This window comes from Xylocopa sonorina, chromosome 10 (assembly GCF_050948175.1).
Source record: "Xylocopa sonorina isolate GNS202 chromosome 10, iyXylSono1_principal, whole genome shotgun sequence".
Taxonomy (NCBI): domain Eukaryota; kingdom Metazoa; phylum Arthropoda; class Insecta; order Hymenoptera; family Apidae; genus Xylocopa; species Xylocopa sonorina.
Window position 1 is genome coordinate 3,234,064 of NC_135202.1, and position 15,398 is coordinate 3,249,461.

Here is a 15,398-nt window from a genome sequence, read left to right on the forward strand (position 1 = left end):
AAACGAATGAAACGAATTTCAGCTGAGAAAGAGGACGCTGGAAAATACATGGTTCGAGCAACAAACGCCGGTGGAGAAGCCCAAAGTATAGCTGATTTTGCAGTCTTCGAGCCCACTCCTGACACTATGGTGGAGGTTCATAAAACTCTCACCTACGAGAACGTGCAGGACAAGAAAGTCATTCAGGTAATCAATTTCCCCTATGTCACACAAATTTCCAAATTTTCAATCAGAAGACTGAATCTAGAACAAATTTACAATAAATATTAACCATCTATAGAATAAGACTGACGATAACAAGTTCGATGTTTCTTAAGTACGGTACGAAGCATAAAGTATTACATTCATATTTAGTCTGACGACAAGAAGGCGGAGATTCCTTCTATCAAACAGCAGACGAGCGAACGCATAACTACGAAAACGATCGAACCGATTCCGACGTTGAAAACGACGCCCATCGTGACGTCCACTTCGACGGCTCAGACGACGAAAGTCGTGGAAAAGATCGAGGAACCGGAGGCGAAGATGAGTCGTTCGGAAACGATCTCGTCCACGCTCGAGTCGCGTCAGATGCAGAGCAAGTCCGAGCAGAAGTTCCACATGAAACTGGAGCACAAAACGCCGAGCGTGGTCGAGCCATTGAGAGAAGAGAGAACGGTCGTGAAGGAGGTACGTCGAGAAGAAACGAAGAGCGCGGAGCCGAGAACCACTCTGATCGAGGAGAAAACGAAGGTGGAGAACGAGAACATCGAGACGTCGACGATAGCTAAGAAGGATGCGCTGAGTTTCTTCGAGTCCATGACGAAGGAGACGGAAACTGCACCAAAGGGTCCAAAGGAGATGATCAAACTAGTGGACGACGTTGACGGCCACGAAGTGAAGGTTGGAAAACTGACGAAGAATTATGAACGATCGACCACTTATCAGGAAGTAAAGAAACCGGAGCCGAAGCCTCCCGAGCTGCAAACCACGAAGAAAGCGGTTCATGAAATATTCACCAAACTGGAGCAAGGGAGTACAGCCTCCCGTGGCGTGGACAACAAGCTATTCGATTTCCCTTACGAGCCCTACAAACCTCCTCCAATAGAAACCAAGAAGACAGTCGTGGAAGAAACCGTTTCTTCGGGGTCGTCGTCCGTGTCAAAGATGGAGAGCAAAATAGAGAGCAAGATGGAGACTAAATCGGAAAGTTCCGAGGTGTTGATGCAGGGTTTCACATTGGTGCCAGAACCGCCACCGGAGATTGGTTACATGCCGAAGCCAGAGGAGGTGAAAAAAAAACGCCCCGAGGTCTCCATTAAAGCCAAGCAGCTGCAAGAATCCTTCGAAAAAACCCTGTCCCCGGTCGATGCTCCTGTAGGTGGTGTGAAAATTTTCCCCTCGCCCTCTCCCAAGGTCATCGAGCGTCCCAAAGTAGCGCCAACATTTTCCATGCCACCTCCGCCATTCGAGCTCGATAAGAAAGAGGTAACCGAGGAACCGTGCGTGAAAAAGGAAGTCTACGAGAAGAAGGACTACCTGTCGTCGATCAGGGCGACCTCTCCGAGCAGACCTTGGTCATCGTCGTCGGAATTCGAGACAAGGTCGCACGTGTCGACCGATTTGTCGGAGTACAGGTGTCACTCGGCGGCGTCCAGTCATCAGGAGATTCTGAGGTCCAGCTCGCCCAGACCGTCAGCTGATGGGCTGGCCATGGAGAAATCTTGGGCCAAGAAGTGCGCAGAGTCCACCAGAAAGTCCTGGCCGCCGCAGGAGGAGGCGAAGTTGAAGCACGAATGGCAAATACCTGGCGAGGATTATAAGACTTCCACAAGGGAGTTCAAGAAGGAAGTCAAAGAGACGCCGGAAGGTGGAATCAAGAAGACCAGTATGGAGTCTTCCAGCACGACGGAGAGACGTTCGTGGAGCTCGAAACAGGAGTCGATGGAGAAGCTCTCGAAGAGAGCTCCATCGCCGCCGAAGACGCAACCGATTATCTATAAAGCTGAGACGACCAAGGTGGATCACACGGTGAACAAGATCGAGGAGAAGTCGATGTACGAGAAATACATGAGCGAATGCGACGTGAAAAAGTCGGAGAAATCGGAGAAGCTCGAGGAGTACAGTTCGAAAAAGTGGACGGGATCGGACGAATTGAAGGCACCTGGTCTCGTGAGAAACGTCGAGCCGCCTAAAAAGCCGGTGGTCCAGTTGTACCACCTTACTGAACCGACTCCACCCACGGATCAGATAATATTAGAACCAGGTCCACCCCCAGAGATTGGATACATTCCACCAGTGCCAGTCGTCAGGGAGAAGAAGATCGAAAAACTGGAGAAGCATTTAGAGGTGTCCTTGGAGCACAAGCCGGCTAAAATTCCACCAGGAGCGATCAGAACTATTCCTCCGTTACCAAAGAAAGAAGAACCTCCAGCATTGCCGCCAAAAGACGTAAAAATGACACCGCCGCCGATTCCAGCCAAACAACCAACCCCCGTCGAGCTTCCTGTGGAACCATTCCCGTTCAAACCTTCTCCAACACCAGCTGCGAAGGTACAGAAAGTTCCTCCTCCACCGACCCCTACGAAATTCGTCAAAGGAAGCTTCGCTCAGGAGAGTGACTACGAGTCGGACATGGACAGTCACTTGAAGGCAAAATGGCGGCCATACGAAAGCGACGGCGAAGAGCCACGTTATCGAAGGGTGCAACCGCCAGTACCGAAGCAACCAAGGCCCAGGTCGACCGAGCCTGAACCGCTTCCGCCATCGAAATTCGAGGTCCCTCCTACAACCACGGGACCACCCAGACCGATGATTACTAAGGAACAGCAGGAGAAGATGTATAAAAAGACGACGACCTACAAGAGGCAAGAGAAAGAGACGAAGGAACAGAGATATCAGCCGGTACCAACGCCTCAGATCGAGCTGAAACCTGGCTCGCCGCCCATTTACGTACAGCCAGCCACGAAGAGTCCCGCGCCCAAGAGTCCTCCGGTGAAAAAGCCAGAATCACCAAAATTCAAAGTGAAGACGTTCCAACAGGAAAGTGGATACATGGCGGACACCGACGAGCCTTTCCAGCAGAAGACTCAATCGATGCAGAAGAGCAAGCACGAATCCATGACCTCTCACACGGAGTCCCGCAGCTCGTACTCGGAAAGTCGATCGGAATTCTTCGAGAGCAAGAGCTACGAGAGCCGTCAGCAGCAACAGAAGAAAGAATCGACCGCGCCCTCGATCGTGAAACAGCCGACCGTTCAACGCAGCTCCTTCGTCGAGAAGAGCTACGCGTCCACCGCGGCGCCATCGAGATTCGCCTCGACGAAGGTTCGACAAGTCTGTGTTTAGCATCGCTTGCTCTGTATAGAGAGAGAGGAGCTGACGTTGTTTGGAAAGAGGAGACTCTGGTCGAACACAGGCCTCTCGTTTGTTTAATAGAATAGAGTGACGATGCAACTAACTAATGTTTGCCTCTGTGAACTGCTAGTTAACACTCGTGTTGGCGTTAACGCTTGGTTTTAGTTTTTTTCAGGGCTGAATATGTTTATCGACGCTTTTTTTTATACTTATCGTGCTGTTTCTAGAGCTTCGAGTAATAGAAGAATCTTCTTATTTAGAAATGTATGTATTTTAGGTTACATAAACTTGCATTGACATATCTTTCACGCGACATACTTGATACGACGTAAAATATTAAATTTTAGGTGATGCAAGGTAGGTTTGCTGTAATTAGAGTATTTTCTAATCGATCTGTGGAGTGTCATGACGCTGTATACTCAAAATATCATTCATCACTCCATCTAATCAGTATAAATGAATTAAAATTACATTAGGCTTACGCCATGATTCCGTAATAGTAGAAAAGCTTCGAAAATATTATTCTTTTATGGCAAATCCAATTTAATAAATTATAAAAATTCGCGTATTAAATCAAAGAATTCACGAGATTAAAATTCCTTCAGAAATTGATTAATATAATAATAATTAATATAATAATGTACATATTTAACGGTTTTATTCCAAAGAAGACGATATTGTGCTACAACACAGAATATCGATCATATTAATAATGAACGCTAATTGTACGTGTTTGTGTTTTTTCTTTTATTGGTGTTGACTGTCCTAATCTTTTTCTTTTTTTTTATTCATTTACAAACGACATCGATTTATTTTCCCAGGAAACTATTTACGCCACGGATCAATCGCAGAAGAAGCTAGAGACGACGAAAAAGATCCTGCCGCCCTCTCCGAGTCCTTCGAAATTCGTGAAGGGCGAATTTCGTGAGAGCGACTACGAGAGCGACTACGACGGCAGAATACCGCCCCTTTGGAAGCCGCGGGGCTACGAAAGTGACGACCAGAGTTTCCGAGTCGTGAAACCCAGTCTCGCTGGTCCAGGTATTTAAAAGTCCTAGCTCGGACGATCTCTAATTTTTGCTTATAAAAATTCATACAATTGTTACGCTATTGTACATAGAGTATCAGTCGTTAGAAGTTTCTCGTACGATAACCGCGACATGATATTAGCGGCTAATAAATAATTGGTGAACAGTAATGGGAAAAATAAATGATTGCTTTCCAACAGCGCCAGTAGAACAAACTCGACTGGCAGGGTGTCGATGGTGCCACTCTCACTCGTTTACGACTCTTTTTCCAGCTTACAACAAGTAGTCCTCCTGGCAAGCTTTCTTCCCTTCTCGTTGTTTACCTCGCAAGACAAGTTCTCCTCACTTCCCGCTTCGCTTGCTTCTCTATTTTCTTCTCGGCCACTCGAAGTACGTACTTGGTTTCCCCCGCTTTTCTCATCCGCGTTTTCTCATCCCCGACATCTAGTGGCTAACTCGCACCCTGTTCTTCTACGTTTTCTACTTTCCCCTCGTCTACTAGTTCAACTCTTCTTCTGTCTCTTCATCTTTGTCTCACGCTGGTTTCACCTTCGTTTCGAAACGCGGTTCAAAATACGAGCACGCCTGTTCGATGCATCTCGCGCGATCTACGTCAAGCACGAACGAATCGAGGAAACCAAAAACGATCGACAACGCGCGAAACCGTCGCGACTCGAATACGACGCGCACCCTCCGCCCGCTTTCTCCACGTCGAAGCCGGCCGGTCTCTGATCGAGGTCACCCGGGAACTGTTTTCTACCGATAGGGAAGCCCAGAACGCCGCTGATCGAGACGAAAGAGTTCGCCAGGAAGGAGGAAAAGACCGCGACGACGCCCACCAAACCCAAGACCGTTCTTCTGCCCGGTTCCCCGCCGGAAATCGCCTACGCGCCGCCTCAGCCGACCTACTACGAGGCTCGATCTGGCGTGCCCTTCCACAACGCGATCGGCACGGAGACCAAGAAGACGGTCAGAATGGACGAGTCCACGGAGAACAGCCGACGAATCGTCACGGTCGAGCAGACCAGCAGGGTGATCAAATTCGGGGACCAGAAGCCGTCGAGCGACTTCACCGGCTTCGAGGCCGCGTCCAGCCAGAGGCAGAGGTCGTCGTACAAAGTACCAACCCCGAAGAAGTTCGTTCAGGGCCAATTCAGGGAGTCTGACTATGAAAGCGACATCGACACCAGGATTAAGCCCAAGTGGGCACCGGCGGACAGCGACACGGAGGAACCGAGGTACAGAAAGGTCCAGCCACCCCAATTGAAGGCACCCAGATCGTCCAGCGCGCCCGTCAGACACGAACACGTGGTGTCGCCGTTGGAGTTCGACACTGGGCCACCGGTGATCAAACGGCAGACGTCGATGACGCAGCTTTACAGGGACGACAGCAGGAGCAGGAAGTTCGACTCGCAGATGAAATCGCAGAAGGAGGTTAGCTCCAGACAAGGGGAGCCGTTGAAACCTGGATCGCCACCGGAGTTCGGTTTTATCTCGAGGAGCGACGTGAGGAAGGCAGCCAATCGTAAGAATCACGTTGATGTCTCTGCTCTCTTGCGTATGCTTAATCGTGGGCTGCTTTTAGTGGGATGTTCCGTGGGTCGTGTGGTGCTCGATTTTTAGCGAACCTCGAGGGGATATACGTTTTACGCTCGTTTGGAGGGAGTTCGGTTGAATCAATTTTGTTTCATATAGAATATAATTCGATTAACAGATAATGCAACATCGTTCCTTGTTCAAATGGTTAGCTGTAGCGTTCACGGAACCAAGAAATCGGACGACGAACTTTAGTCATGCTGTTCCAGAGAAGAACATTCTGTCGGTCTAATCTCTTCGTTATTCTCGCATTTATCATCATTCCGCATGAATATATTTCACTTCTAAAGGTTACGATATACGCCATCTTCTCTACATTTCTAACTATCTCTTTCTGCGCGCTTACTGAACAAAGAGAAAGATAATTAAAGAACATTTCGCTGCCGCGAGCCGTCTTCCCCCGTAACACGAACAATCTGAAACATCCGCAGACGTCGCGTCGCGTCACATGACCGACATGACCACCAGCTTCAAGTCGAAAACCGAGAGATTCGTCAGCGACATCCAGTCGGATCTGAAGCAGGGCAAGCCGATCCTGAAGCATCCGGCCGACAGTCGGGCCAGCGATGGCGATGAGCCGAGAACATACAGGGAAGAGTCCCGCCACTCGGAGCATGGTAATCTACTCTAGCATATTTCGATTAGAACAAATTAATTAAATTAGGCCTCTTTGAGTAAATTACCCAGGCGAACTGACAATTTTTCTATCGTTAAACGACGAGTATTAAAAGTAACGCCAATGTTCTCAAAGAGAATAATGGGTGGTAATTGTTGCTTCACACTTAGTAACCAAATAAGCGTTCGCTTAAAAATTATACAGTCTATAAATAGATGAACATTAAAGCTGAAGATCTAGAATAGTAGACATGCAGCGTCCACAGATAAATTAACGATCTAGTCTACCGCTAATCAGCGTTTCTAAAAAATGCCAAGATACCAACAACAAAGAATTGTAAAAAAAAAAATACAGGAACGAAGCAAATCGACCCGGACACCGGTCTGATATACTTCAAATACGACTTCGGTTACGAGTTCGGCATCGTGCTCCCCGGTGAGGGTAAGAAAACGGTCAGCAGTAGCAACAGAACCATCCAAGGGCAACGAAGAGCCAGCGACATCGAGGTGCCCATCGTCCACGAGTTCACCACCAGAAAGGAGAACGGTTTCGCAAAGAGGAGCAGCTCCACCGCGTCCTCGACGCGGCAGAGCAAGCCAGCCAGCAAATTCGGCGCCTCGAAAACGGTGAAATGGGAGCCGACGTCGGAGAGCGAGTTCTCCGAGGCGGAGGACGCCAGAAATGCGCGAAAAAGACGTCCAGACGGTGGGACCACGATGACAGCGCCCAGCCTCGTGATACCATGCTCGCCATCGCCATCCAGATGGGATCACACGACGCCCAGTCCGCTTTCCCTGAGCCCAAGCTTACCGAGCCTCTCTCCCAGATACAGTAGCGCCACTGGACCACCCAGCAACGTCGACTCCGCAGGTACTCCGCCTGCTTCAACGTCGATTGCCTGGGCCGCTTCTTCGCGTTCGCCACACAGATTTCGCTGACCTCGGATTTATCGCTTATTCGCCCACCCGCTAATTCTATTTGTTTTCACTGCACGCATCTGCCTTTGGATTTATTGCATTTTATGTGGTTCAAGGTTTTCACTTCACGTTTCGAAGGGATGAAATAAGGAATGTTTATTCATTTTTTAAGATTGCTCGAAATTTTTTATTGAGGCAAGATATTGATTCTCGAATTTGATACGTTAATTTTTGCTGAGTGATATGCATAGGAAGTTGTGAAGATTTTTGTGAAACATTTTGAAGTTTCTTAAAGAGGAGGGGTGTAAGATTCGAGGAGCGAAATGTTGAGGAATGTGACTTGGTGTGTATATTATTCTTTTTAAATTGATTGTTTTGATTGCATTGTCGAACAAGTGGCTCTATAAATTGATTAATTTAAACAAATAAATTAAAAGAATATAAGATATTATAACTTGGATTTAAGAGATGGAATTCATCAAATATTCCAAATATTTCAGAATATAATGGAAAATTTTGTGGATGAGATATTTTAATTAAAAAGGGTAGGTCTTGAATGCTTCTTTAATTCTTTGTCGCTTTCACCTTACTTTCTTCTGCCACGCAATATTTTCCCGTTTCTGAACTCTGTTTGTCACACCTCTTACCTTAATTATTTCTGTGATTACTTTTATTTGGTTCCTTTCAAGGTGTTACCTGCTTCCGCTTGAATTGTTCAATTTTCTGCGTTCCGTGCCTTAAATTTTCCAAATACAACGAATACGTTTACTTTGTAATTTATTCCACTGTCGTTCGAGCATGTTCGAATTACTCGAGTTAAATCGAGCTGATTATTCTAGGATCACCGTGGCCAACCACTAATGGAGTAACTTCGAGCAAAGAAGTGATTCAGCCATACCTAGAAGTGCTGCCGAAAAAGGCTCCCCTTTTCATCACGGTAACGTGTCTTCCAGCCACCATTAAAGGATTTGTTGCAATAGCTATAATCTTCGTTGTCTTAAATTGCACGATATTTTTACTAAAATCGTTCAACCCATTGAATGCTGGGGCTTCGAATATCGTTTAAAGAGCGCGTTAAATTAATCGCAAATAATATTTCAATTTTTTTTATAAAATATACCGATTGCATTTGAAATTATTCAGAATTTGGAGACTACAAATGAGCATAATGTTCATACATCATACGCTCATACTCAATTCTGACAACTATCGACCATATTTTCTTCTACAAAGCATAAAGTTAGTGTCTTGTTTTGATAAATTTTCAATCGTTATTATTCCGATACAAAATCGTTTCATGTAACTCTCATATTTCCTTCTGAATGATATTTTTTACTTTTTAAAATAATTCAGAGGCTTATACGTAAATTCATAACGCATAAAGGGCAATTTTTAAAACCCAGAAAACTTTAAAGCATTCAAAAGGTTAAATAACTGTCTTCACATACGATGAAGGCGGTTATATTTATTTAGAAAATGATTTTTTAAGAATTTTGCTGATTTTTGCACCGAATCCTTTAATTATATGGGAAGTCTCATCGTTTTATTCTAAGAATGTATAAAAATTGTAGCCTCTAAGAGATATAGCGGTGGTGAGCGGGCAAACGGCGAGATTCGAGTGCATTGTTCAAGCCGAACCACAACCGAACATCCTCTGGTCGAAAGACGGCAGGATTATCGAGAATTCTTCGAGCTACGAGATCCATTATCGAAACGGCGTTTGTCGTTTGACCGTAGTGCGAGCTTTTCCTGGTACGCAAACGATATCGACAACAAATCAACTAAGAAAGAGACTATAACATTTAATCCTTTGCGCTCGGAATCGAAGTTATCAATTTTCAATTTTCTTGAAGTTTTATTTGAAAGTTGCATCAAAGAACAGTTCGACACTTGCTAATTAGCAACAATTTTATTTACTGATCACATTAAATATAGCTTTAGACTTTTTTTTCTTTTAATTTACTGACGTTGAATTACGCTCGACAAAGGAGTGCAAAAGGTTAAAATTTATACACATAAAAAAAGTAGTAATAGCAACATGTAATTATACTTCAAGTATCGTGAAATCATATGAAAATATTTCTAACAGAATATTTGATATGAAGACCCTTTTAAAGTTCGTTTCTCTCCACTTCTTTTGCAGAGGATGCTGGCACATACGCGTGCACCGCAACGAATAGCTTAGGTTCAACAGTAACTTCTGCCACCTTGCAGGTGCCAGGTAACATACGATCAGTATACGCGCCTATTTCATAATGATCGAGAAGGGATTAAGCGAAATAAAAAGCAAAAAAAAGAGAATACGCAATCTAATACAAAGGTGGTGGAACATTGAGCCTCTAACTTCATAATTTCACACAATTGATCATTTGTATCTCACATAAACCAAAGAAAGAACGAAAGACCAAATACATACGTTTCGGTCAATGATACCAAAGATATTGAAATTAAGAAACTTAAAATCGTAAGGAAAAAGAAGAAATCAAAAATACGTCCGTGTTTCAAAAAACGGAAAAAAAAATCGAACGTTAGTACTTAAAAGAATACTAAGCTCTCTGCATTTTACGACAGTGGCGAGGAGAACTAGTCAAAGTACGATAGTCGAATAGTGAGAAGTCGAAGAAAAATTCGCGGACGCTGGTGGATACGCTTTTTATTCCTGACTTATTTTTTCGTTTTCTTTTTGTATCAGCGCGTAGTGAGCTTCCTCGAATGCATTTTTTTTTCTCTCTCTGTCGTTGTTGACGTGGAACGATTTGAACACGCTTTCAGTAGGTCGTTTCTCTCTGACTTTCTATTACCTCTTTCTACATCTACTCTACACCCCCGTTTTCTCCATCCATCCCTCCGTTCCCTTTTTATCCTTCGCATCACGCACGTAGCACATATACATATATTTATAAACATTCTCCTAGATTATTTTTTTTCTTCACGCAATTTTTTCTGACAACGATCGAACGAGATCTTTTCTCGCCCGCCCTGTCATAGCTTCTGACGAACGAGAACAATCGATATTACGAGTCGGATTTCAATCTTTTCAATTAAATCTCTAACTCGATCGATTAACCGTTTAGTCGACGAGGAGTCGAATTACTTGCTTGCACGAGAGAGTCGTTTCTTGAAATATACGAGAATCGATAACGAACCGGGAAATGGTTTCGACGTAGTCCGAGATTTAGCATTGTTTCAAGCTTCATTGCTCAGAGAATTTCGAGTGGAGACAAAGAAATAATATTCACGCATATAGATATTGTTATCGTACGTGTCACTGGCCGCAGCAAAGCAATTTATTGGTATACTGTGTAAATAAACGTGTGCTTACCTCTGCAATACAACAAAAAAAAAAAAGAAAAAGAAACTTGGGTACTATGGTGTAACGAATTATTTTCTCACCCTCACGCCCCCCGTCGTCCTCCCTCTATGTTTCTCTTTTTCCTGTGGCTGATTGTATTTGGCAATTTTGAAACGATGCCGGAGCTGAGCATCGCTGGTAATGGTACGATGATGGTAGGTGTTTACGCTAATGTAATTGGGTAACAGCATGATCTATATTTAAGGGGTAGAACTGTGGCGGCCTTCTAACACTCGTCACTGGATTGACAACGACTTCAGATACGCATACACACTCCTGCCATCGATTCTATATAATACAGTTCCTGACTCGTCCTTAACATCTCCACGACTCCGCCATTTTGATACTTTTACTCAGAACGAAACGTTCTTCCCTCTCTTTTTTCTCCTATCCTTTCTCTTTAACACTTATACAGACACACGCTTCAGAACAATTAACCCTTTCTGTTTCACTTCAAATTCATTTGATCCAAAAATGCTATTTTATTTAATAATTTAAGCTTTAAATACATTTAATATACTGTTAAATTAATATGGTAACAATGGTTATTATATATGGCAAAGGGTTAAGATCATAAATTATTTTCTACCAAAATCTTTAATTGTTTTCGTGGAATTGTTTGACCATTGTTGAAATATGCAACAATGACAGAGTCGTAAATTCTGTTTAGTTCCACGCAATGGAACGGCTAAATTAAATAGCATCAAATTAGTCGGTCCCCCAGGAACAATACGTTCCACTACATCGCTCGTGATTTATACGCCTTCAACGCAATAATTTCACTGTGCTAAATTTCTGAGTCATCTTTCTTAAAAACCCATAAATACTCGGCCGTAAAGTAGTTATTACGAATAAAACTTGAATCGGAATTTACAGACCGAAAACATAACCTGATTCCCGTCTAAAATTCTATGACTAAGTGAAAATATTTTTGGATCGAATGAATTCGACCGTTCGAAGCAAGATACGCGAACAAACGTGATTTTTCTATCGCGTCAACGACACCCTCGCTTATTGACGCACAGCGTTCGAACGGTTCTCGCGGAAGGGGATGAAACAGGCTTCGAAAAAAATGGAGCGTCGCGGACGAGTGACGTATCGCGAGCATTGTCTCACCTTGCTCTTGTTGCACGATTAGTCACACGTATTTCAGGCAGCCACTTATTTTCGGAGGGCAAAAGAATTATGTAGAGAGCAGCATCGCCGCTAACATTCGGGGGTTTACTAACACCAGCGCGGCTGTACGATCTTTGTACGCTTGTTTAATTGAGCTTTTCGTTAATCATACGCATGTCGCGGAGACGATGTAAATTTAGCCAGCCGAAATCCAGCCCCGACACGAATATTTCACGTTGTCTCGTCGAAAGAACGAACAGATTTTCGTAAAATTGAACGATGCAAGCGCTGTACCCTTGGAAGCAGTAAATTAGTTTAGAAGACGCTTCGTTGATGTAGTGAATATTCGAGATATTTGTATTTTTTCAAATTGTTTACTTATAAATTAATATTAGTTAATATATTTAGTAATTTCAAAGAAGGGAGGGATGAAGAATTTATACTATTCTTAACTACAAACTAAATAATAAGGGCCAGTCTTATTTCTAAATTTAATTTATAATAATTAACGGTTTTTCAAGAAAGTATTTATTTTCAAAATCACTAGCATCAAGTTCAGTTTATAATCTCGGTTCGTTCTTCGAAGAGTGCTCCTAATTTAAACATCAACAGCGTGAAATGTACGTGCATAACTTTGGAAGCGCTATTATGTTTTACTGTCTCGAATTTCGTAACGCACATATATAAAACATAGCAACGCGTTTACATCCAAAAATGATGAAACCAGCGGATTCATTGCGAAACGTGGCACGATGGCCCTACGTGCCAAATCTGCCAGAAAATCTGGAGAACAGAGACGGCGGAGTTCGCGTCAGAGAACGAGGAATTCTCGTTTAATATGCGATCGAAAATGAATATTTTCGAAAATTTCGACCGCTCCCATTCAGATTTACGTACGGCTGTTAGGTGATGCGGTATGAAAATAGATTGTAAGGTAATCCCGGAATGCGATGGAAAATATGAGTCGGTGATCCAAGAATAAACGAGAGGAAAACAAGCGGTTGCGATTGTTCAAGATCTCTCGGTACCGTCTCTCCTTTCTTTTTCTTTACCATCGAGAAAAAAAACACGTCACAGTCGTTCGTTTCGCGTTGTTAAATCGCTCATTCTGTGAATCATTGCGCAATCTCCGCTTCCTCTTGCACGATCCACGAATTTCTTCGTATGCAACGATTTTTTTGGGGGTTGTCGAAACGCACGAAGAGTCTGTGGAACTTTAGATCTCTTTTCATTGATTTTAGACAAGCATGGGTGACATACTGTAAAAATATTTCTACAAATAATTATAAAAAACCTCTTTAATTCGATGGAAAAATATTATAACTTAAATATTGTTGCGGAATATATAACTTTTTATTAAACAACTAAAGAATTTCCACGAGCTATAAATAAATAGTGAAACAAGTTCATTTTAAGATTCGCGATACATTAAATTTATTAGTGGAGATTAAATAAACAGATAGGCGTATTAATTCTTCGATAAAAGTTATTATTGCGATTCGAAGTGAAAGAACGAAATTCACGGTTTACTGTTTCCAAGTTTCAATCTGACCGTGAAACAAACGAGGCATTCAAACCGGAAGCAGAATAAGCGGTATCGAGTTCGAATTACAAAACAGATACGATCTTCCCGCCCGATCGTTTCTTCGCACGAATCCAAGAGAGACGTAATAAGATGTGATTGCAAATCTCCGGGAGGTCTGGCATGCAACGGTGTCCGAAAATAGTTTTCGTTCGACTAAAATTTACGAAGGAGAAGCTCGTTGATAGAACGGGGGCGACGCTACGCCCTCTTCGCTGCATCCCCCCATTGGAGATCGGTTGAACGAACGGCGGGAATCGAAGGACGCGATTTTTAAATTACCAATCGACGGAAAAGTTTACGTCTCGTTGGCACGGTCTCTGTCAACTTGGACGTTGACTTTCGAAACGTTACGAGCGGACGTTCATCTTGGTTATCCAATTGAACGATTGCTGGTTAATTTGATGGCCCATTTGACAGATTCTAGTTCGAGATTCTTTTTATAGATAAATCGTGCGCGAGTTCTTTTATGATCGTTTTCTAGGTGACCTCGATTCTCTTTTATTTGGCAGATATTAGTTCATTGCCTTACACGTCACTGTACTTGTAATGGCTTTCTTTATTTTTATAGCTCACAGTGTTTAACTTCTTATTTACATTTCGACATTGACATAATGACACTGCTGAATAAAAATTTTATTTTCTCTAAAGACGGTTTAAAAGTTAAATAGTACTCGAATAAAAATTAAATAGAAGGAGCCACAACTCTGTTCACCCTTTCGTAGTTATTAGGGATGAACAGTAAATGGAATATCAGGAAAAGGTAAAAAGCATGGAGTAAAATGGCCAATATTTACCCTCTCATAAATTTAGCTCGCGTTGTGACTGCCACACAATAATATCCATAATTCCCACTTAGCATTCAATAATAATAAATGTTTCAAATTCAATTAAAGTTTTTATCAATCCTCAACATATTAAGTCATACAAAAACTAACTTCCTAACGCCCAACAGAGATCAAAACAACAAATAAATATTGAATTGCATTACGTTAACTTACTAATTTCCAAACTAAACAGTAATAGTCCAGATTGACAATTTTCAGCCATAACAGCCCTAATTAAAATTTCTTTTAGCGACAGTTTTAACCGAATACCAATTTTCAGGGTTACCCTCGGCGTTCTACGGAACGTACCGAGACCAAAATGTCGGCGAAAGGTTCATCGAGAGTCCTCCGAAGTACGTTGCTTTGAGGGATCTCTTCCTGGGCCAGGAATACGACATCAAAATGACACCAACGAGCCGTCAGCATTCCACGTTCCCGTGCAATCTGACCGTCGATGACAGGTAGGTTGTGTCCGATCGATCGATCCAGACGATCAACCGCGGCGCGTACTAATTGAGACGTTACCTCATTTAGTTACGCAGGTGGCGGATATCGCGACAAGCGAATCGCGATGGAAGAATGCGACGAGATAACGAGCCGAAATCCGATAGCGCGACAACTCGAGTATTCCAATTTCGAGGCGAGTCGTTCGCTCCGCGACGATTTCTGCTTCGATCGCGAATACCCCGACTATGACACGTTCAGATCGAGACCGGAGGACAGAGGTGAGTGTTACTTCTTTTCTCGTTAATACACCGCTCCTCGTCTTCTTTTTCTCGAGCTTGCAGCCAATCGCGAGAATTCTCGTACTTCCGTTATTATCATTTAGAGGTGACAGTGTAACGTTGACAGTGTGAAATAGCTGGCCACTGTGTCAAGCATAATTACTATGCGTGAAGTAATAACATTCGAATGAGCAAGGGGTGCAATTGCACCCCTAACATTTTCAGCATACAGCATCAGGGTTGTGCCTGCCTAAGTATTTGTGAGATTTAAGTGAATTTTAAGAAGATGGATTCAACAAATCT

General features: G+C 43.2%; 1 protein-coding gene across 6 annotated transcripts in view; it reads left to right on the plus strand.

The window, feature by feature from the left end:
• Positions 1 to 10,859, plus strand: part of LOC143428086 (uncharacterized) — a 64,360-nt gene extending 53,501 nt beyond the window's left edge. For 4 of the 6 annotated variants that reach the window (XM_076902742.1, XM_076902737.1, XM_076902738.1 and 1 more), the window contains 9 exons: positions 23 to 186; positions 355 to 3,306; positions 4,158 to 4,377; positions 5,131 to 5,889; positions 6,392 to 6,577; positions 6,931 to 7,446; positions 8,333 to 8,430; positions 9,065 to 9,245; positions 9,637 to 10,859. In XM_076902742.1, the coding sequence (XP_076758857.1) occupies positions 23 to 186; positions 355 to 3,306; positions 4,158 to 4,377; positions 5,131 to 5,889; positions 6,392 to 6,577; positions 6,931 to 7,446; positions 8,333 to 8,430; positions 9,065 to 9,245; positions 9,637 to 9,749 (5,189 nt within the window). In that variant the 3' untranslated portion in view covers positions 9,750 to 10,859. The remainder of the gene's footprint in view (positions 1 to 22; positions 187 to 354; positions 3,307 to 4,157; positions 4,378 to 5,130; positions 5,890 to 6,391; positions 6,578 to 6,930; positions 7,447 to 8,332; positions 8,431 to 9,064; positions 9,246 to 9,636) is intronic. The other 2 variants (XM_076902741.1, XM_076902740.1) reach the window with 2 other exon arrangements.
• Positions 10,860 to 15,398: the final 4,539 nt, after the last annotated feature.